Genomic DNA, 21660 nt, shown 5'->3' on the forward strand with positions numbered 1-21660 from the left:
CTCTCAGCTACTTACATCGATATTGGGTCAATTTCAGTGATAGTTAATGAACCAGGGAGGTGGGAGGGGGGAGAGCAGTTCTGGGTCGGTGTCCTCCTTTGATAGATCATTGCAACTAATTCATATGCCTTGCACAGTCTAGTGATCAAGTTGTTGGATTTGTCTGCCAGATGAGTGGCTCTGAGAAGCAGTCCTGAACAGACTGCCTCCTGCTACATTCCGATGGCCTTCTGACACAGAGGGCTGCCTCCCTGCTTGTTGGGGGTAGTACATTGCAACCTGATTGTTCATGTGAACAAGTACAAAGTGACTGTACAGCCTATCACTGAAATCTTTTAGAGCATTCCAGATCGCTCTGAGTTCCAGAAGGGGATAGGGAGAACTGTCTTCTGGGCTTCCCACCCTAGGTGGTATGCAGCCATTGTCAGCACCCTGCGTGGTTGAGGAATTTGAAAAGGCAATCCTAGAGTCCAAATGGACCGTAGAATTCACCAAAGCAAAGAGTAAACGAGCTGTGGGGACAGTCGGATGACATTGTCCAGGGTCCCCGTGGTCCAACATCACTAAAAAGCTAGGGTCCACTGGGCAGTTCCCATGTGAAAACAAGTCATGGGTGTTACATGGACGGTGGAGGCCATGTGAACAAACACCTTTCACATCTGCCAAGGTGCAATCTGCTGATGGGCTTGAACCTGAGTGGGAAAAGGGACAATAATGTCCGCCTCTGGCACAAGAAGAAATGCCCAAGCCCTATGAATACCCAGCAGAATTCCAATGATCTCCAAATGGGAGACAGGAAGCAGATGTGACTGAGAGTATTGTAAAATGAACCCCAATAGGTTCAAAACTCAAAAGGTGCTAGGCAGACTTCTACATTCTGTGCTCTGAGAATGGGAAGGACAAATCAAACTCGGATATACATATAAAGTATCACATACCATGTAAAATGAGTTTATCTTGTTGGGCAGACTGGATGGACCACAAAGGTCCATCATTTACTATGTATGTTATGTATATGTGGAGGAGTGGAGGAGTGGCCTAGTGGTTAGGGTGGTGGGCTTTGGTGCTGGGGAACTGAGTTCGATTCCCACTTCAGGCACAGGCAGCTCCTTGTGACTCTGGGCAAGTCACTTAACCCTCCATTGCCCCATGTAAGTCGCAATGAGCCTGCCATGAGTGGGAAAGCGTAGGGTACAAATGTAACAAAAATAAAAAAATAAATAAAAATATGGACTCTTGAATACGGATCATCGGTGTGCTCTGCACAAGCCAACTGGTCAGATAGGAAACACATGGACTCCCAGTCTATTTAGCGATGCTGCAAGTACTACTACTACTTAACATTTCTAGAGCGCTACTAGGGTTATGCAGCGCTGTACAAATTAAACAAAGAAGGACGGTCCCTGCTCAAAGGAGCTTACAATCTAAAGAATAAAATGTCAAGTTGGGGCAGTCTAGATTTCCTGGGTAGAGGTTTAGTGGTTAGGTGCTGAAGGCGACATTGAAGAGGTGAGCTTTAAGCAGTGATTTGAAGATGGGCAGGGAGGGGGCCTGGCGTATGGGCTCAGGGAGTTTGTTCCACGCATGGGGTGAGGCGAGGCAGAAAGGGCGGAGCCTGGAGTTGGCGGTGGTGGAGAAGGGTACTGAAAGGAGGGATTTGTCTTGAGAGCGGAGGTTACGGGTAGGAACATAAGGGGAGATGAGGGTTGAGAGGTAAGGAGGGGCTGCAGATCGAGTACATTTGTAGGTTAGTAGCAGAAGCTTGAACTGAATGCGGTACCTGATCGGAAGCCAGTGAAGTGACTTGAGGAGAGGGGTGATATGAGTGTATCGGTTCAGGCAGAAGATAAGACGTGCAGCAGAGTTCTGAACGGACTGAAGGGGGGATAGGTGGCTAAGTGGGAGACCAGTGAGGAGTAGGTTGCAGTAGTCAAGGCGAGAAGTAATGAGAGAGTGGATGAGAGTTCTGGTGGTGTGCTCAGAGAGGAAAGGGCGGATTTTGCTAATGTTGTAGAGGAAGAAGCGACAGGTCTTGGCTATCTGCTGGATATGTGCAGGGAAGGAGAGGGAGGAGTCGAAGATGACACCGAGGTTGCGGGCAGATGAGACGGGGAGGATGAGGGTGTTATCAACCGAGATAGAGAGTGGAGGTAGAGGAGAAGTGGGTTTGGGTGGGAAGACAAGAAGTTCGGTCTTGGCCATGTTCAGTTTCAGGTGGCGGTTGGACATCCAGGCAGCAATGTCAGATAAGCAGGCCGATACTTTGGCCTGGGTTTCCGCAGTGATGTCTGGTGTGGAGAGATAAAGCTGGGTGTCGTCAGCATAAAGATGATAGTGGAAGCCATGAGACGAGATCAGGGAGCCCAGGGAAGAGGTGTAGATTGAGAAAAGAAGGGGTCCAAGGACAGAACCCCGAGGGACTCCAACAGAGAGCGGGATAGGGGTGGAGGAAGAACCGTGAGAGTGTACTCTGAAGGTACGATGGGAGAGATAAGAGGAGAACCAAGAGAGGACAGAGCCCTGGAACCCAAAAGAGGACAGTGTGTCTAGGAGTAAGTTGTGATTGAGTGTCAAAAGCGGCGGATAGGTCGAGGAGAATGAGGATGGAGTAATGATCTTTGGATTTGGCGAGGAACAGGTCATTACAGACTTTGGATAATGCCGTTTCTGTCGAGTGTAATGGGCGAAAGCCAGATTGAAGCGGATCGAGGACGGCATGGGAGGTGAGAAAATCAAGGCAACGGCTGAGAATGGCGCGTTCAAGTATTTTGGAGAGGAAGGGTAGGAGGGAAATGGGGCGGTAGTTGGAGGGACAGGTAGGGTCAAGTGAAGGTTTTTTGAGGAGCGGTGTGACTACAGCATGCTTGAAGGTGTCAGGGACAGTTGCAGTGGAGAGAGAGAGGTTGAGGATGTGACAGATGGGGGGGTGATAGTAGGAGAGATGGTGTTAAGTAAGTTGGTGGGGATGGGGTCTGAGGAACAGGTGGTGCATTTCGAGGAGGAGAGAAGATGGGCGGTTTCCTCTTCGGTGATATCAGGAAAAGAGGAGGAGGCGTCCTGGGTTGGTTGGTTGAGGGAGTGGGTGATAGCATGAAGAAGAGGAAAAGGTTTAGTGGTGAATTCGAGGTTGATCTTCTGGACCTTGTCGCGGAAGTAGTCAGCCAGTGAGGAGGGGGTGAGAGCGGAGGGCACTTTGAGGAGGGAGTTGAGGTTGGCGAAGAGACGACGAGGGTTAGAGCTGAAGGAATTAGTCAATTGGGTGTAATAGTCCTGTTTGGCGAGGAATAGGGAGGACTGGAAGGAGGATAGCATGAATTTGTAGTGAATGAAGTCAGTATGGGTGCGAGATTTCCTCCATAGGCGTTCAGCCGATCGGGTGCAGGAGCGAAGGTAACGGGTGCAAGGGTTAAGCCAGGGCTGGGGATTAGTGTGCCTTGTGGGACGGGAAACGGACGGTGCAAGGGTGTCTAGAGCAGAGGAGAGAGTGGCATTGTAAGTGGAAACAGCCTTGTCAACAGACTCAGAGGACATGAAGGACGGGAGGAGATCAGAGATACTAGCGGATAAGGTGGGGGGGTCAACAGCCTGGAGATTCCTGGAGGTAGTGGTTAGTGTTGGGCGGGACTGAGGGGGAGGATGATGAAGTGTGAATGTGATCAGGTGATGGTCAGACGGACTGCTCACCCTCCAATTTCTGCGTCTCTGCTCTTCCCGTGAGCAGGTAGAAGAGAGGACGAGATCAAGACAGTGATCAGATTTGTGAGTAGGGGTGGTGGAGCTCAGTTGGAGGTTGAAGGAAGAGGTTAGAGTGAGGAATTGAGAAGCGTATGAGTCGGAAGGGTTATCAGTGTGTATGCTGAAGTCACCAAGAATGAAGGATGGGGATGAGGGCTCAATAAAAACGGAGAGCCAAGCATCGAAGTCAGTAAGGAAGGAGGGGAGGGACTTATCAGGGAGGTGGTAAATGACTGCAACTCGGAGTGGCAGCGGGTAGAATAGACGGATGGAATGGACTTCAAAGGATGAGAAGCAGTGAGACTGTGGTAGGAGGAGGGGTTGAAAACTGCAGGAGGGCGAGAGTAGTAGGCCAACGCCGCCACCGCGGCTAACTGGGCGGGGCGAATGGGAGAAAAGGTAGCCTCCGTGGCAGAGGGCTGCAACTGAGGCAGAGTACCACTAGACACTCAGGGAACAGTACTGGAAGTGAAATGCCCCCAGGGAAAATCAAAGATATTTCTTGTGCATAAAAATCCAAGTCCAGAGAGTATAGCCAATCATTGTCCCAAATCATGAGGAGTAGGGTGCTCAGGGAAATCATTCTGAAGTGTTCTTTGATCAGAAAGTTGTGTAGGGCCCTTATGTCTAGGATGGAACGCATCCCCTGGGCTTCATTGGCATAGAAAAGGACATGAAATAGAATCCCAGTCCTCTTCCCCTGGTGGTACTGGCTCAACCACATGGGCCTTAAGAAGGGCGGAGTGTGCTTCCGCAAGGAGCTGCTTGAGCTGAGAGCCAATGTGAGTTGCTGTCGGCAGGCAAGCTTTTGACCTGTCCCACAAAACTGCAACTCCACCGCTCCCCCCCCCCCAACCATCAGGTCATTCAGGACAGTTACTGGCACTGCAGCTATGTTCCCCTTGAGCCAGTGAAAGGGTCACCCCTTGCTGTGACTGGAGAGTTGTCTGGGGTTGAGGTGCATGCCATTGACGAGAATAAATGCACTGGGGTTGAGTACATTGAGGCTAGAGAGAAGAGATGGAATACCCACATCTCTGCGCATATCAGGGAAACTTCCATGACTTGCAGAAAAATCTCTAAGAGGAGGAGGTAGTTGCAGAAGGTGTCCAGGAGAACAGTGTGTTGACAGCATCTGTGTATTTTTTGATAAGGGGTTTGCACATGGTATTCACCAGTCTCTGCTGAACCTACAAGTCAGAGATGCACAGCCACACTGTGGGCACAGATTCTGGAAGCCACAGCAAAAGTGTCATAAGCGCCCCTGACCAACAACGTGTGACACACCTTCTGCAACTCAACCAACTGGCAAAGCAACTCAACCTGCTCTGTTAGGAGAGAGAGCATAACACATACTAGGTCCTGTAAGAATACTCTCACGGTGGCACATTTTCTGCCAAATTAATCCAGGAGTCTAGCGTCCCTGCCTGGGAATGCCAAAGCATAATTCCTAGAACTCCTGGCTCTCTTGAGCTTGGATTCAACCATCATGGAGTGATGAGGCAACTGGGGCCTATGAAACCAGAAGAGCTCCGAATCCGGTGCATGGAGACAATCCCCATGGGGAGAAGCGAAGCCAACAGAGGGGACTCTCGATTCCTCATGAGAACATGAGGGAAGAGATGTGGAGCAGGATTGTCATAGCCCCTCTAGGAGGAGAATCGTAGTCCAGGACCTCGAAGAGCTGAGCCCTGGACTGATGCTCCACTTCCAGAGGAATTGAAATGGTGGCCACCAAATCCTTGGCAAAAGAAGGGAAGGAAAGGCTTGCAAATGGAGATGTCCTCTGTTCCTGTAGAGGGGAGGGGTAAGATGGTATTTCATAGGACTCCTCCTTTGACAAATACCAGGGATCATCATCTGACACCCATGCGCCCCTCACTGGTGTCAGTCAGGAAATCCACATGGGAGGGCTGAGACCAAGTCTGCCTCGACCAAGAAGAATCATGATTCCGAGAGGGGAGTCGAAGAATGGGCTTCAACCTTGACTCCCACAAAACTCTCTGCACTGACATTGAATGACACGGGCAGCAGTCAATGCTGGTGCTACATCCAACACCGACATCGGAGACCTCACCCCAGTTTGAGACCCAAGCAGGGCTGAGTTGAGAGGTATGGCAGGCGCAAGCACCCTTGGTGCCAATACACTCTGAATAAAGCCCAGCCAGGAGCTCAGGGAGCAATGCCTGGATGTGCCTATACAAGGGCAACATCGGGAAAGACTGAAGCATTGGTGTAGAGGCAACTTGCTGAAGCCTCTCTACAAGCTGTGGGCTATGTGGGGCAGATTGGTGGAGCATAGTAGGCACAAGCACTCTCAACACTGATGCACTCCAAAGAAAGACAGTTAGCAGCTCAGGGAGCAAGGTCCAGAGATCTACACAGCAGCACTTGCTGGATGGATGTCCTTTCGGCATTGACTTCCCTTGGGGATAGCATGCCTCGGTGCCCTGAAGATCCTGGCACTGTGCATCAAGAGATATTGATACCAATACTTTTTCCGATGCTGGGCTTCCACGATCCTCTGTGTTGAATCCTTGCGGGCCTGGAGGGCTCGCAGCGTGGCCGACATTGAAGCAGGTGCCGATGAATTGATGCATCCACCAATGCTGACACCACAGATATCAATGCCAATGCCGAGGCTTAGGACTTGGCTCCAAAAAAGAAGTCCCACTGAGCCATTCTGACTAACTAGGTTCTGGCTTGAGTCTGAAGACACAGAACTTAGTTATAAGGGGTATGGTCAGATCCCAAACATGGAAAACAGTAACGGTCCGATTCCATCAAAAGCAGCACTGAAGCGACTGGGAACATTCAAAGAAAAAGCGAAGGACTCGATGGTATCCCGAAAAGGACAAAGCACCAGAGAAAATATAAGGGAAAGACCTGATCAGGGCTCAGGCCTAAGTGTGGCCTACTGAGCACGGTAAATAAAAGAGAAAAATTGAACGGAAAGAAAGTGAACCTGAACGAGGCACGAAAATAAAGAAAAAATAAAAAAGAAGGCACAAAAAAGTTCTGCTGAACCGAATCAGTAGCTGTAAGGAGAGGAGAAACGTGTCCTCTCCTCACAGCTGGGGGGGGGGGGGGGAAGAGACGGTTGGTCCCGCACTCTCGCAGTGAGCAGGAAGGCACTCGCGCATGCGCAGTGGAGTGTGGTTTGTGCTCCAAAGAGCTCTGTAAAAACTTGATACAAGCTCCGGACTGGACAACGCAGACCATGTTATCAATATGTGAAAATATTAGCCTGCTTATGCTCAGAGAGTAAACTTTACTTTTTGGCCATCCTGGGACCTTGTTTGGTGCCTTCCACTCTTTGTTTGACTGCTGATTTGCTGTGGAAGGATTGTTTTTCTTCGTTTTGCTTGGCCTGCACAGAACAGGCATTTTCAATTTTATTTTAGTTTTTGTATTTTATTAAATAAGCACCTTGTTACAAAAAATAACTCCATTAAGTTTATTAATTACATTTATTTATTTATTAGACAGTATTAATCGCCTTTATGAAGAGATACACTCAAGTTCTTGTGCTGCAGTCTAAAAGCAGAAATTATAGATTGAGCTACCAAATAAGTGGATTGATTATGGTTTCCTGAAAGCATTTCTGTCTTCTTCTTAACTTTGTTCTTTATGCAATCTGCATAGATTTTAGATATGCGGCATAATATTCCTATGAGCACCTACACAGCGTGCGCTAATTTTGTGCACACGCTAAAAACACTAGTGCACCTTAGTAAACAGGGCCCTAAATTCTACAGGTGTACTCTGCGGACAGCAGATCAGTAGCCTAACATTTTACATTTCAATTCATTTTAATATACTACCTATAAATTGCTTATCTAAGTGGTTTACAATAGATATAATACAAATAATTAGAAAGGGGTTGTATCACATCTAGGAATCTAGGTTACATTTTTTTTAGTTCCAATATTTTATTGTGTTTTGGTATTTTTTTTAATGAAAAAGATAACACAACAGGATAACAATGTCAAAGCATCAGTATACATGTTCAAGTTAAGGTTAGACATAGGTTATTGCTATAATATATCATAATAGTCACAAGAGTAATACAGTAGTTTCAGCAATGAAAAAGGTTATTGTGTAGTTGGTCTAGAAAAGGGGTCCATATTCTTTTTGTATTTAATAAGTGAGTTAAATTTTTCAGCCGCTGCATATTCATATTTGGCTAACATACACACAGAGTTCCACCATGTTAAATAAGTTGCTTTGGATAGGTCTTTCCAACAAAAGAAGAGGGTTTTTAAGGCTTGATATAACAGGATATCCAGTAATTGCGCTTGATATTTATCAAGTGTTGATTGTATCATTAGAGATCCCATAATGACTATTTTATATGAAAAAACGTCCTGGATATTCAGGGTAGTTGATAGTGAGGCATAGTTTCAAAGCACTTGCCTTCCAAAGTTCCATAGGTTTCTATGGAACTTTGGAAGGCTAAGTGCTTGGAAAATATGCCTCAGTGTCCCATACAGAGTTCCAATATTCTTGAGTAAATAATGTGTTTAAGAGTTCCATCATCCATTTCACATGTCCAACATTTATTCATGTTATTTTTCATTTTTGTTGTGTATAACTTGGCGAGTTATACACAACAAATACACATAGTGCTCTGTGTGCTAAGTAAAACATAGATTGAGAGATGGACGCTGACTTGGTGGTATGCGTAGATTTGAACCAAAAATTCTCCCACTCTTGTTCGTTCAGTTGGACGTTTAAGATCATGTTCCCAGGATTGCATGGTATTAGTAGGTGAACTGAATTTCGCTAATTGAAATATTTTGTACCATTTAGAAGCAACTTTTTAGAAGACATAAAAAACTTATAGAGTTGCCAGCAGCTGGGAGACTCAATAGATAATTTACTTTTATCTAAGGTATTAGTTACACAATGCTTGAGTTGAATCCATTTATAATATTGAGAGCTTGTGAGACCATATTTTGTACATAATTGAGAAAGGGGAAGCCAAGTTTGATTTTTTACAATGTCATTTAAAGACCAGCCTTTTTCCAAATAGGCCAATTAATACAAGATTTGTTAATTTTAAAAGTTGGATTATTCCATATTGGAATATACATAGAATGCTTTAAAAGATGTTTAACAACTGAATCAAGTTCTTTGAAAACGGTTTTAAGAGTTTTAAACAAAATATTCGAAGAGACCTTAACCTTTTGAGTCCAAGGGGAGAAAAATGTAGGTGTATCTGGTTGTTTTAGTAATTCAATATGAAACCATGATGAAGTGCTGGGTTGCTCCTTATCATACATACTGAATTTTGTTTTAAGAGAAAAGATATATGATAATCATAGAAGCTGGGAAAATTGACACCACCCTTTAGTGAACATGTTTTCAGTTTTTTAACAGATATTCTATGTGTTTTATTATTCCACAAGAATTGTATTAGTTTGGCTTCAATTTTCTTATATATTGAGGGGTTTAATAATACAGGAAGCATGCTAAGAATGTAGTTAATTTTTGACACAATCATCATTTTTATAGTTTCTAACCTACCCCACCAGTTAAGCCTCAAAGGAGACCATTTTTTAGTTAATGTTTCAGTAATTTTAATTATGTTATCAGAGTTGTATTTGAGAGTATCTTCAACAGTGGGACCAAAAAGAACTCCCAGATACTTAATTTGATTTTCATTCCATTGAAAATTATATTGTTGAATAACATGCTTCAAATGAACACAATTTATAGGTAAGAGTTCGGTTTTTGTGGTGTTTAATTTATAACCAGATACATCGGCATATTTGGAGATTAAGCACAGAATGTGAGATATTGAGGAAGGAGAGGTGAATAGGAGAACGTCATCTGCATATGCAGCTAATTTAATGTTTTGTTGACTAATTTTAACACCTTGAATAAGGGGGTGTTGACGAATGGCTGTTAATAGTTCAAGTGCTAGGTTGAATAATAATGGTGATAGGGGGCATCCTTGTCTAGTGACCCTTGTTGGGCAAAGTACTTTTTTATAATCAAGTTTTTGATAAAATGCAAGACGCAAAAATTAAAGCTCCAATCAAATATGAAGGATCAACTCTGTGCATTTCCTACCGGATCTTAGCAAGAACACCATCAACAAAGAAAATGACTGCTGGCTTTTCGTCCTAAGCTAAAGGAGCTAAACGCAAGGTTCGGAATTTTCTACCCGGCACGTCTGAGAGTCACATTAAACAATAAAACTAAAGACTTCACAGAAGCTGAAGACCTGGCTAATTTCTTGGAAGAAGTATCTCCAAACAAAATGGACGCATCATAACAAGTCACTGCCTGACGATCCCTATCTCTGAACTACCTCCATTTAAATGGAGTCAGGCGATGGATCAAGATGGCGTCCGTGAGAGGAAGTGCTGTTTGAAGCTGAGGCTCGAGCTGAGCATTCGCAGCGTTTCTCTTTCTCTCACCCTTAATATGGTGAAGAGAAAGGGGAAGATTGGGGCTAAAGCCGCCTCTAGCCCCGCGAACAACTTAGCACTGCAACAGTCGACTCTAGAAGTCTTTGGGCTTCGGTCGCAGGGTCCCAAGTCCCTACTTTGGTTGGATCCCCAGAATGCCAACTTGCTGGGGATCTTAGAGTGGAAGCGGCGTTGCTGAGTCTGCTCTATCAGACTGTACTGCCGAGACTGGGTGGAGAACTGGAACTCGCAGGTGAGCCTCAGCTGGAGAGGTCTGAGGTGGGTAGCGGCCCTGTTGGATTCTCTACCTGTGGGACCCGGCGTGATTATAAAACCACCAGTCGTTACCCTTAAGGCCCTCTGGGACGCAATCCAGATTATGAATTCGTCCCTGCTACAAGTCTCGTCTTCATTGAACACTGAAGTGAAGGACATTAAAAATCAACAGCAATTGATGGATTCGAAAGTTAAAGCTCAGGAGGAGAAAAGTGAGTTAAATTTACTTGAAATTAAAAAACTGCAAACTCTTGTTGGTAATATAGTAATAGACAGAGAAAACATGCAAAGGAAAGTTGAATACCTGGATAATCAACTTAGGCGTAACAACCTAAGTTTTCTAAATTTTCCAAAAAATCCTTTGATACCGCCGTTGGAAATGCTACAGAAATATTTCTTTGATATACTAGGAATACAAAAAGAAGCTTTTCCCCCGATTGTAAAAGTTTACTATATTACAGGAGCCAAAACTACTCCAGTAGAAGCTCCGGAATTAAATATAACACAATTTCTTGAATCTTCATTAGAGACTATTACAGAGAAGGGAGCTAAAACCACTGGTAGAGACTAGAACCTCATCCTCTCATTATAGTATTTAGAGTTTTTCTCTTAATTTTTCCTGTTTTAAATTGCTTTGTATCTTGATCACTATGTTGTGGACTAAGTATTATGTTATTTTCTGATAATCCTTGAATATGTAAAGGATGGTAATAATTTTTTTTGTGGATGTATTATACCTGATTTGCCACATTTATTATATATGAATGTTTAATTTCGAACTCTATAAATAAAGAAATAAAAAAAAATGGAGTCAGAACGGAACACTATTTCATCTCAGCTGGATATCATCTCACAATCAAATATTCCTTTCTTACTTATCTTCAAGTAATGATGAGATTTGAATGTGTGGACTTAAGACCACGTTGCAGCCTTGCAAATTTCTTCAATGGAGGCTGACCTCAAGTGGGGAAAACCGATGCAGCCACGGCTCTCACATTAGCCATGACAAGACCCTGCAAGGCCAGCCCAGCCTGGGCATAAGTGAAGGAAAGGCAATCTGCCAGCCAAATTGATATGGTGCGTTTCCCCGATGGCGACCCCATCCTGTTGGGATCAAAAGAAACAAAAAGCTGGGTGGACTGTGTGTAGGGCCTCATCTGCTCTATGTAATAGGCCAATGCTCTCTTGCAATCCAAGCTGTGCAAGCTGCTTTTGCTAGGATGGGCATGAGGTTAGAGAAAGAATGCTGGAAGGACAATGGCTGGTTCAGACGGAACTCCGACACCACCTTTGGCAGGAATTTAGGGTGCGTGCAGAGGACTACTTTGTTGAGATGAAGGTGCATCCACTACTAAGGCCTGAAGCTCACTGACCCTACAAGCTTAAGTAACAGCCATCAAGAAAACAACCTTCCAGGTCAAGTACTTCAGATGGCAGGAATTCAGTGGCTCAAAAGGAGCTTTCATCAGCTGGGTGAGAAAGACGTTGAGATCCCACGACACTGGTGAAGGTTTGACGGGGCTTTGACAAAAGCAAACCTCTCATGAAGCAAACAATTAAAGGCTGTCCAGAAATAGGCTTACCTTTTACACATTGATGATAAGCACTAATTGCACTAAGGTGAACCCTTACGGAGTTGGTCTGAGACCAGACTCTGACAAGTGTAGAAAGTACTCAAGCAGGGTCTGTGTAGGACAAGAAAGAGGATCTAGGGCCCTGCTCTCACACCAGATGGCAAACTTCCTCCATTTAAAAGAGTGGAATCTTTCCTGGAAACCAGCAAGACTTGGGAGACTCCCTCCGAAAGACCCAAGGAAGCGAATTCTAAGCTCTCAACATCCAAGATGTGAGAGCCAGAGACTGGAGGTTGGGATGTAGAAGCAACCCCTCATTCTGAAAACACTCCAATCTCCACAGTTCTTTGGAGGATAATTCCAGAAGAAGAGGGAATTAGACATAAAGAGGAGAGCATGTTGTTCACAACCATATGGCAACCCTGGAAATTAAAGTGTGGAAGACAAAGAAGGATTGGCTTGATCTGAAAGCTGCTATGCTGTGCCCAAGCCCCACCCCCTTTGTTCAACCTTCCCATATAAAAATTCTGGTTGACATTTAGACCATGCTAGTCATGTTACAGGTCTATTTTTCCCTTGGTAACTGTTTGCCTAGAAACTCAGGTGCATTTGTAATCTCAAGCTTGTGCTCTGTGAGAAGTAAGCAGCAAATACTAGCCTTTGACCAGTGCATATTTTCACTAACACTTGCTCAAGCAGAGCTAATATCTAGGAAAATTGATGATTTGGAAAATCAGGCCTGGGCTCTTAATCTATGAATACAACATTTCCTCAGGCTTCCTTTATTTCCCCCCTCCCCTCTTGAAACCATCAAAAATATTTGAGGGAGATTTTGGGTATCTAGGAGGATGCTATGCCCCCACTGTCCCGTTCCGGGCCCTTACCTGGCGGTCCGCGGGCAGGAGCGGGAACCAGGGGCGCCCGTGGGAGCCGGGACGGCAGGGAGAGGCTGCCGAGGGGATCGGCACTGCCGTCAGCTGCTCTGAGGCCGGCAATCCAGAGGAGCAGGCGCCGGCCTCGGAGAAGGAGATCCGCCAGCCAAGATGGCGGCGCCGGCGTTTTCGTCCTCCTCGCTGGAGCAGGACCAGCGAGGTAGCTCCGCCCACTCGCGCCGGATTGGCGCATCCACAGAGAGACTCCGCCCGCCGGACGGGAGGACCAATCCGGGTCCCTCTGCCTGCCTGGGCGAAGAGGATTGGCTCCAGCTGTTGCTATCGGAGGGACGAGCGGGGGATTTAAACGGAGACACGGAAGGGGTCCAGTGCTTCCGTTTTGTGTATCAGAAGCCACCTCTTGTGAAGACTGTGTTTGTTCCCAGTGTTCAGCTAGCCGTCCTGCTAGCCACCTCTTGTGAAGACTGTGTTTGTTCCCAGTGTTCAGCTAGCCGTCCTGCTAGCCACCTCTTGTGAAGACTGTGTTTGTTCCCAGTGTTCAGCTAGCCGTCCTGCCAGCCACCTCTTGTGAAGACTGTGTTTGTTCCCAGTGTTCAGCTAGCCGTCCTGCCAGCCACCTCTTGTGAAGACTGTGTTTGTTTCTAGTGTTCAACTAGCCGTCCTACTAGCCCTTCCCTAAAGACTGTGTGCTGACTTCCAGCCAGGCCAGCTGTCACCCCGCGGTTCCAGCAGTCCTGCTGGCTGCCTGCAGCTGAGGGCTCAACCCTCGGTGAACGGCGGTCGCCGCGGGTGAAGATTCGGGGTGCTCGGCGGTTCCCTGGGGCCTTGTGGGGCTCGGGAAGACTCGAGAGCTCACCAACACCAGATAGACATCAGAGACACGACAGGAAACGGAAGCCATGAGCTCGCCGACGCAACCCGATCTACGGGACCTGGCCAAGGTACTCCAGCAGCAACAGGAACAGCTTAATGCCCTGTCTGGGGCGCTCCAGAACGTATGCTCTCAACTTTCCACGCTTCAGGTACAGAACCAGGCCGCTGCGGTCCAGGGGGCCGCAGCGGCTCCCCGAGTGGGAGGGTTCCGCATGGGACCTCGGTTCCCTGAACCAGCACGATATGATGGGACCCCCGGAGGATGTCGGGGGTTCCTCAACCAGTGTAATCTGGCCTTCCGGATGCAACCGGAGGCGTTTGCTTCGGACCAAAATAAGGTGGGCTACATTATGGGCCTTTGTGTAGGGAAGGCCCAGGCTTGGGTGGCTCCCCTGAACGAGCAGCAGGACCCCATTCTGGATGATTATACTGAATTTCAGCGCCGGTTCCGGATGGTGTTCGACCTTCCGGGGAGACCCTCCTCCGTGGCGTCGGAACTGCTCCGGATTCATCAGGGAGAAGGAACGGTGGCCGACTATGCCATCCGGTTTCGGACCTTAGCCACGGAGCTGCGCTGGAATCCGGAGTCCTTGATGGCCATCTTTATGGAAGGTCTCCAAGAACGGATCAAGGACGAATTGGCGGGACGGGAGATCCCCGGACAATTGGATGCCCTCATTTCGCTCTGTATACGAGTTGACACTCGATTCCAGGAGCGAGCCAGAGCCCGGGCGGAGCGGCAGAAGTGGGCACGAGGGACATCCCGGATGGGCAAAGGGCCGTCCCCCCGCCAGGAGAACCGGGACTCCACGGAGTCCGGGGAGCCGATGGTGATGGGCCGTCAACGGTTGACTCCCTCCGAAAGACAGCAGCGACAGTCGAACGGACTATGCTTCTATTGTGGGAAGGCTGGACATTTCCTCCGGACTTGTTCCGTCCGGCCAGGAAATGCGCTCCCCAAGGCACCCTGAGGGGAGGGTTCTTGGGGTACTCCGCTCCCCTACCGGACTCCTTGATAACACTACCAGTAACGTTATGGTGGCAGGAGACCACGATCCAGACCCAGGCCCTGGTGGACTCAGGGTCAGGGGGCAACTTTATTGGACTCGAACTGCTGCAGCAAATGGGCTGGCCCACGCTCCCGCGGAGGCCGGTGCTGCGAATAACCTCCATCCAAGGGACTACACTTCCCCAGCCGGTCACGGAGATCACCCCCGGGTTGGGATTACAGGTGGGGGAGGATCATCGGGAGGAGGTCCAATTCCTAGTGCTATCCCGGACCATCCACCCAGTGGTTCTGGGACTGCTGTGGTTACGGTGCCACAACCCGGTTATCGATTGGCCCGGGGGAAGGATTCAAGCTTGGGGTAGTTCCTGTCAGGAGACCTGTTGTAAGGGCCGGGCTGGCAGCTGTCCGGCCTTAAATACGTTGCCCGATGAGGGACGGGTCGAACTGGGCTCGCTGCCTATGGATTATAGAGACTTTGCAGATGTGTTTAATCCCAAGGAAGCAGAGGTGCTACCGCCTCATAGGTCTTTTGACTGTGCCATTAATCTGAAGACGGATACGGTGCCCCCACGGGGCCGACTGTACAAGCTGTCCCGAGGAGAGTCCAAGGTAATGCAAGAATACATCCGGGAGAACCTGCGAAAGGGGTTCATCCAGCCTTCTACGTCCCCAGCGGGGGCGGGATTCTTTTTTGTTACCAAGAAGGATGGGTCCCTGAGACCTTGTATTGACTATCGGGGGTTAAATGCCATCACCGTGAAAGATCGTTTTCCGCTACCGCTCATTCCCGAGCTCTTTGACAGGCTGCAAGGAGCACAGGTGTTCACGAAATTGGATTTGCGGGGGGCCTACAATTTAGTTCGAATCCGGTCAGGGGACGAATGGAAAACGGCTTTTAACACCCACGAGGGACATTTTGAATATCGGGTGATGCCGTTCGGTCTATGCAATGCCCCTGCGGTGTTTCAACGTCTTATCAACTACGTGCTAGAGGATTTGCTAAACTCCACGGTGATTGTATATCTGGACGACATTCTGGTTTACTCTAAGGACCCCACGGAGCATACGGGCCATGTTCGCGCTGTGCTGCACCGGTTACGACAAGCCCATCTATTTGCGAAACTCAGTAAATGCGCTTTCCATCAGCGGTCATTCCCTTTCTAGGATATATTCTGCTACCCGGGGGCCTACAGATGGAGCCCGACAAACTCCGGGCCATTCGCGAGTGGCCACAACCGTTGGGACTGAAGGCCCTACAACGGTTCCTGGGCTTCGCCAATTACTATCGCCAGTTTATTCCCCAGTATTCCCGATTGACAGCACCACTGACGGCGCTCACCCAAAAGAACGCGAGGGTCCGGGATTGGCCGCCAGAGGCGCAAGCGGCTTTTCGTCAGGTAAAAGAGGCCTTCGAGTCAGCGTCCATCCTGCTGGCCCCCGATCCGGAGAAGCCTTTTATTGTAGAAGTGGACGCGTCCGCCTTGGGGGCCGGGGCGGTCATTTCTCAAATCAACCCCGGAGGCCGGCGCCAACCGTGCTCCTTCTTCTCACGTAAATTCTCCCCAGCAGAACGGAACTATACGGTCGGGGATAGAGAACTCCTGGCCCTGAAATTAGCCCTGCAGGAGTGGAGGCACTTGCTGGAGGGAGCGGAGCACCGGTTTACGGTCATCACGGACCACAAGAACCTCCTATACCTTCAAGAGGCTCAGCGATTGAATCCCCGACAGGCTCGGTGGTCATTATTCTTTGCCAGGTTTCATTTTCAGTTAGTATTCCGGGCAGCGTCCCAGAATACCCCGGCGGACTCGCTCTCCCGGGCATTTGAGGTCCCTGAAGAGACCAAGGAGGCTCATCCGATGTTAGATCCCGCGTGTCTCCGTGCGGCTACAGGGGAAGTCGCACCGATCAAGGAGTTCGTGTCGGCCGCCGACCGGAAGAGAGTCATGCAATGGGGACACTCATCTAGATGGGCCGGGCACTTCGGGTATCACAAGACTCTCCGATTCATCGCGAGACAGTATCGATGGCCGCAAATGAGGCGGGATATTCTCCAGTTTGTTACCTCGTGCCCGGTGTGTGCACGGACCAAGCCAGTAGGGGGACCTCCCGTGGGGGACCTGCAACCATTGCCCGTACCGACCACTCCCTGGTCGGAGGTATCCATGGATTTCATCACTGACCTACCCCGTTCCCAGGGTCATACCGTGATCTGGGTTGTGGTAGACCGGTTCTTAAAGATGGCTCACTTTGTTCCATTCTCGAGCCTTCCTTCGGCAGCCTCTCTAGCCCAGGCCTTCATTCACCACATTTTTCGACTACATGGGCTGCCCAGTCGGATCATCAGTGACCGAGGACCCCAATTTACCTCACGCTTCTGGAGAGCCTTGTGCACGGCCTTGGGAGTGGAGACCCATTTTTCATCCGCCTATCATCCACAAACCAACGGCATGGTGGAGAGAATTAAACAAACACTGAAAGGATTCTTGCAAGCCTTTGTTAACCAACGACAAGATAACTGGGCTTCTCTACTTCCCTGGGCCGAGTTCGCTTATAACCAGAGTGACCATTCGTGGTATATGGACGACATCCTCGGCTTCCAGGGCCGTTCCCTTCTACCACGGTAACCCCGGTAGGGGACCAAACCCTGGCAGACTTACAGAAGGTCTGGGAGATGACTAGGGAACAACTACAGAAGACCGTTACCAAAGATAAAATCTTTGCCGACCGCCACCGGCGACCCGCCCCAGTGCTCCAGCCAGGGCAGAAGGTATGGTTAAGCACTAAGCATCTGAGACTCCGAGTGCCTTCCCGGAAACTGGGACCTCGTTATGCTGGACCTTTTGCTATTCAAGAACGAATTGGACCAGTCACATATCGGTTGCGGTTACCCGGGACCCTACGAGTGCACAACGCCTTCCATGTCTCCTTATTGAAGAGGTTTCGAGGGTCCGGGTGGCACCCGCGCCCATCCCAAGAGGAAGCTCTCCAGGTGGCCCCGGATCCGGAGTTTGAGGTAGGAGAGATTCTGGACTCAAAATGGCGGCGGGGAAGACTGTATTATTTGTTATCATGGAAGTCTTTTGGCCCCGAAGACAACTCCTGGGAACCCGTAGCTAATGTACATGCCCCAGAATTGGTTAAAGCCTTCCACGCCCGATATCCGTCCAAACCTGGACCCCGGGAGAAGGGGTCATCCGGGGAGGATACTGTCCCGTTCCGGGCCCTTACCTGGCGGTCCGCGGGCAGGAGCGGGAACCAGGGGCGCCCGTGGGAGCCGGGACGGCAGGGAGAGGCTGCCGAGGGGATCGGCACTGCCGTCAGCTGCTCCGAGGCCGGCGATCCAGAGGAGCAGGCGCCGGCCTCGGAGAAGGAGATCCGCCAGCCAAGATGGCGGCGCCGGCGTTTTCGTCCTCCTCGCTGGAGCAGGACCAGCGAGGTAGCTCCGCCCACTCGCGCCGGATTGGCGCATCCACAGAGAGACTCCGCCCGCCGGACGGGAGGACCAATCCGGGTCCCTCTGCCTGCCTGGGCGAAGAGGATTGGCTCCAGCTGTTGCTATCGGAGGGACGAGCGGGGGATTTAAACGGAGACACGGAAGGGGTCCAGTGCTTCCGTTTTGTGTATCAGAAGCCACCTCTTGTGAAGACTGTGTTTGTTCCCAGTGTTCAGCTAGCCGTCCTGCTAGCCACCTCTTGTGAAGACTGTGTTTGTTCCCAGTGTTCAGCTAGCCGTCCTGCTAGCCACCTCTTGTGAAGACTGTGTTTGTTCCCAGTGTTCAGCTAGCCGTCCTGCTAGCCACCTCTTGTGAAGACTGTGTTTGTTCCCAGTGTTCAGCTAGCCGTCCTGCTAGCCACCTCTTGTGAAGACTGTGTTTGTTCCCAGTGTTCAGCTAGCCGTCCTGCCAGCCACCTCTTGTGAAGACTGTGTTTGTTCCCAGTGTTCAGCTAGCCGTCCTGCCAGCCACCTCTTGTGAAGACTGTGTTTGTTTCTAGTGTTCAACTAGCCGTCCTACTAGCCCTTCCCTAAAGACTGTGTGCTGACTTCCAGCCAGGCCAGCCGTCACCCCGCGGTTCCAGCAGTCCTGCTGGCCGCCTGCAGCTGAGGGCTCAACCCTCGGTGAACGGCGGTCGCCGCGGGTGAAGATTCGGGGTGCTCGGCGGTTCCCTGGGGCCTTGTGGGGCTCGGGAAGACTCGAGAGCTCACCAACACCAGATAGACATCAGAGACACGACACTCTACAAGTAAGATTTTTAAACCTATGGGAAAGAAGAAAATGGGGCTTGTGGAAGCTCCTATTACTGGATATCTGTGAATAGTTTGGAACTCACCAGGCTCCTAGAATACAGAACAAAGTAAATATGTTTTTAGTATCCTGTTTTCCCTCAAAGACCATATCCTGCAACAGTTTTTCCACAAAAGATGTGTTGGCTCTGGGGCACATAACTAGGATTTTTCCCAATCTATTTAAAGCTTCACAAGATTGGTGTAAAAACGTAATTGTTTTGTGCCAAGATTTTCTTGTTCTTGGAGTTTCTTTCTTAAACTTCCCTGTAAATATATGATTAAGTTGGCTAATATTAAATATGTATTTTTGAGCTCTCACAATTGTGTAATTTCTTAGATTCTCAGTTGCTTCAGGGCCAGAGTGATGAGATGGCGTGTAGGGGCATAATTGAACGTGAACGCCCATCTCCATGGGCGTCTATGTCCGCGAACGGGTATGTGAAGGGGTGGTTTGAACCGTATTTTTGAAAAAGATGGGCGTCCATCCTTCGTTTCGAAAACACAGGTTTTGTACGGACCAAATGCCATGAATTTGGTCCTTTCTGAGATGTGCGTTTTTATTTTTTTGCGAAAATGGAAACTAAAAACGTCCAGCTCAGAAACGTCCTAATCCAAGCCATTTGGTCCTGGGAGGGACAACTGTACAACACTACCATAGCTCTTAGGGGTGAAGGGGGCAAGTACATGTGGGTACAGTGGGTTTAGAGGCCTCCCATTTACCACCATAAGTGTTACAGGTGGGGGGGGGGGGGGGGGGGATGGGCCTGGGTCTGCCTGCCTGAAGTGCACTGCAGTACCCACTAACAGTGCTCCAGGGACAGGACTTGTTGTTGCTGTATAACCTTGGCACAGCAGTTCACACCTGAAGACTAATCTAGCAGAAAACGTCCTTTATTTGAATAAGCACGTTTACTCACAGTTAACTGCAGATCAGAGGTTGTGCCCCACTGGCAAAGAGTCTTCCTGGTACTGAGATTAGCAGTATCAGGAATGGTGTACAGTGCCCACTTTCAGTAATGTGGGTAACACATGAAAGGGAGCTAAAACTGGCTTACAAAAATGGCCACTACCACATGGACTACCGGAAACACAACAGGGCACACTCTGACCCAGTAAGCAGGGGGGAAAGCACCATGGGAGTAGAGCCTACCAACTACCAACATCGTGAGCATTGAACACAAGCTAGTGGAATCGCAGAGCCCCCTACCCTACACCCACCAGAATGCATTGCTGATATGACTCTGCAGTGTGCATAACAGAAAAGGTGTCACACTCACCCGAGAGCCACATCAGAATCAGGGAAAGGCTGTTACAGGATAGAACACATTCTGCGGTCATGGAGGTGGGTACGGCATTTGAGGCTGGCATACAGACTGGGAAAAAAACTTTGTAAAGTGGGGTTTTTTTGGTGGGAGGGGGTTAGTGACCACTGGGGGAGTCAGGGGTGGTCATCCCCGATTCCCTCCGGTGGTCATCTGGTCATTTAGGGCACCTTTTTGGGATTTGTTTGTGAAAAAACAGGGTCCAAAAAAAGTGACCCAAATTTGCGCTAAAACGCCTTTCTTTTTTCAATTATCGGCCGAGGACGCCCATCACTCCTCGGCTGATAACCATGCCCCAGTCCCGCATTCACCACGCCTCCGACACGCCCCCGTCAACTTTGCCCGTTTTCGCGACAGATTGCAGTTGAAGACGACCAAAATCGGCTTTCGATTATACAGATTTGTTCGCCCACGGGAGAAAGACGCCCATCTCCCGATTTGGGTCAAAATATGGGCGTCTTTCACTTTCGATTATGAGGCGGTTAAGGTGTTATAATGGGTTATGGATCAATCTGTTTATGATTAGGATTTTTTTTTAATTTACTGGGATTTAATGCTTCTATGAAGAGTCTCACCCAAAGCAGTTGTGAGCTCCTCTACTGATATATTAATTCTCATTTCCTTTTCATGGTTTTACCTGCCTCCTAGTATTTCTTTCTTGGAATAGCATTGGGGATTATGGATTTTTTTTTTGTTTTGCAATTATAGAACTGTGCCATTTTATGGGGCAATGCATTGCTAGATTTCTGGGTCAACGTTCTGTTATTCTTGATTTGTATAATATTAACTGCAAATAAAAACAAATATGTAATTTAGGTTTTTCAAGGAAATATAATTTTAAAAAATTGTATTAATTGTAAATTCACCGGCTCGCCTACTAGTCAAGAGGGTAAACAGGTTGTTTGTGGCTTTATCTAATAGCAGTAAAATAACTTACCTTGAGAAAGATTCTGTGGTAAATGCATCACACCCTCATGTTCTCTCTTCAGCGTGTTTAGATTGTCTTCTAGTGACTCAATGTATGACTTTTCTGAGGTTTCAAAATCAGATAAAGAGGGACAAGCAGAAAGTGGCAGGGACTCATTCCTATAGTGCTCCTGGGGGTGATCAGTTGTCTTATCCATTTTCTGAATATCATTTTTATGTCTAGCAAATAATAGAAATAACATTTAAAATCTAAGATCACAATGCACAATAACATTAACGGCATTATTTTTCAAACTTTTTAACTTCTCCCTCCTCCCAAAAAATGACATTTCATGTAAGTTAAGG

General features: G+C 48.3%; 1 protein-coding gene across 4 annotated transcripts in view; it reads right to left on the minus strand.

Annotated features, from left to right (window-relative positions):
- LOC115472220 (CDK5 regulatory subunit-associated protein 2-like) overlaps nucleotides 1-21660 on the minus strand; it is a 513663-nt gene that overhangs the window by 311818 nt on the left and 180185 nt on the right. For all 4 annotated transcript variants that reach the window (XM_030206414.1, XM_030206412.1, XM_030206413.1 and 1 more), the window contains exon 3: nucleotides 21326-21534. In XM_030206414.1, coding sequence (XP_030062274.1) covers nucleotides 21326-21534 — 209 coding nt within the window. The remainder of the gene's footprint in view (nucleotides 1-21325; nucleotides 21535-21660) is intronic.

The sequence above is a fragment of the Microcaecilia unicolor genome, chromosome 6 (assembly GCF_901765095.1).
Source record: "Microcaecilia unicolor chromosome 6, aMicUni1.1, whole genome shotgun sequence".
Taxonomy (NCBI): Eukaryota; Metazoa; Chordata; class Amphibia; order Gymnophiona; family Siphonopidae; genus Microcaecilia; species Microcaecilia unicolor.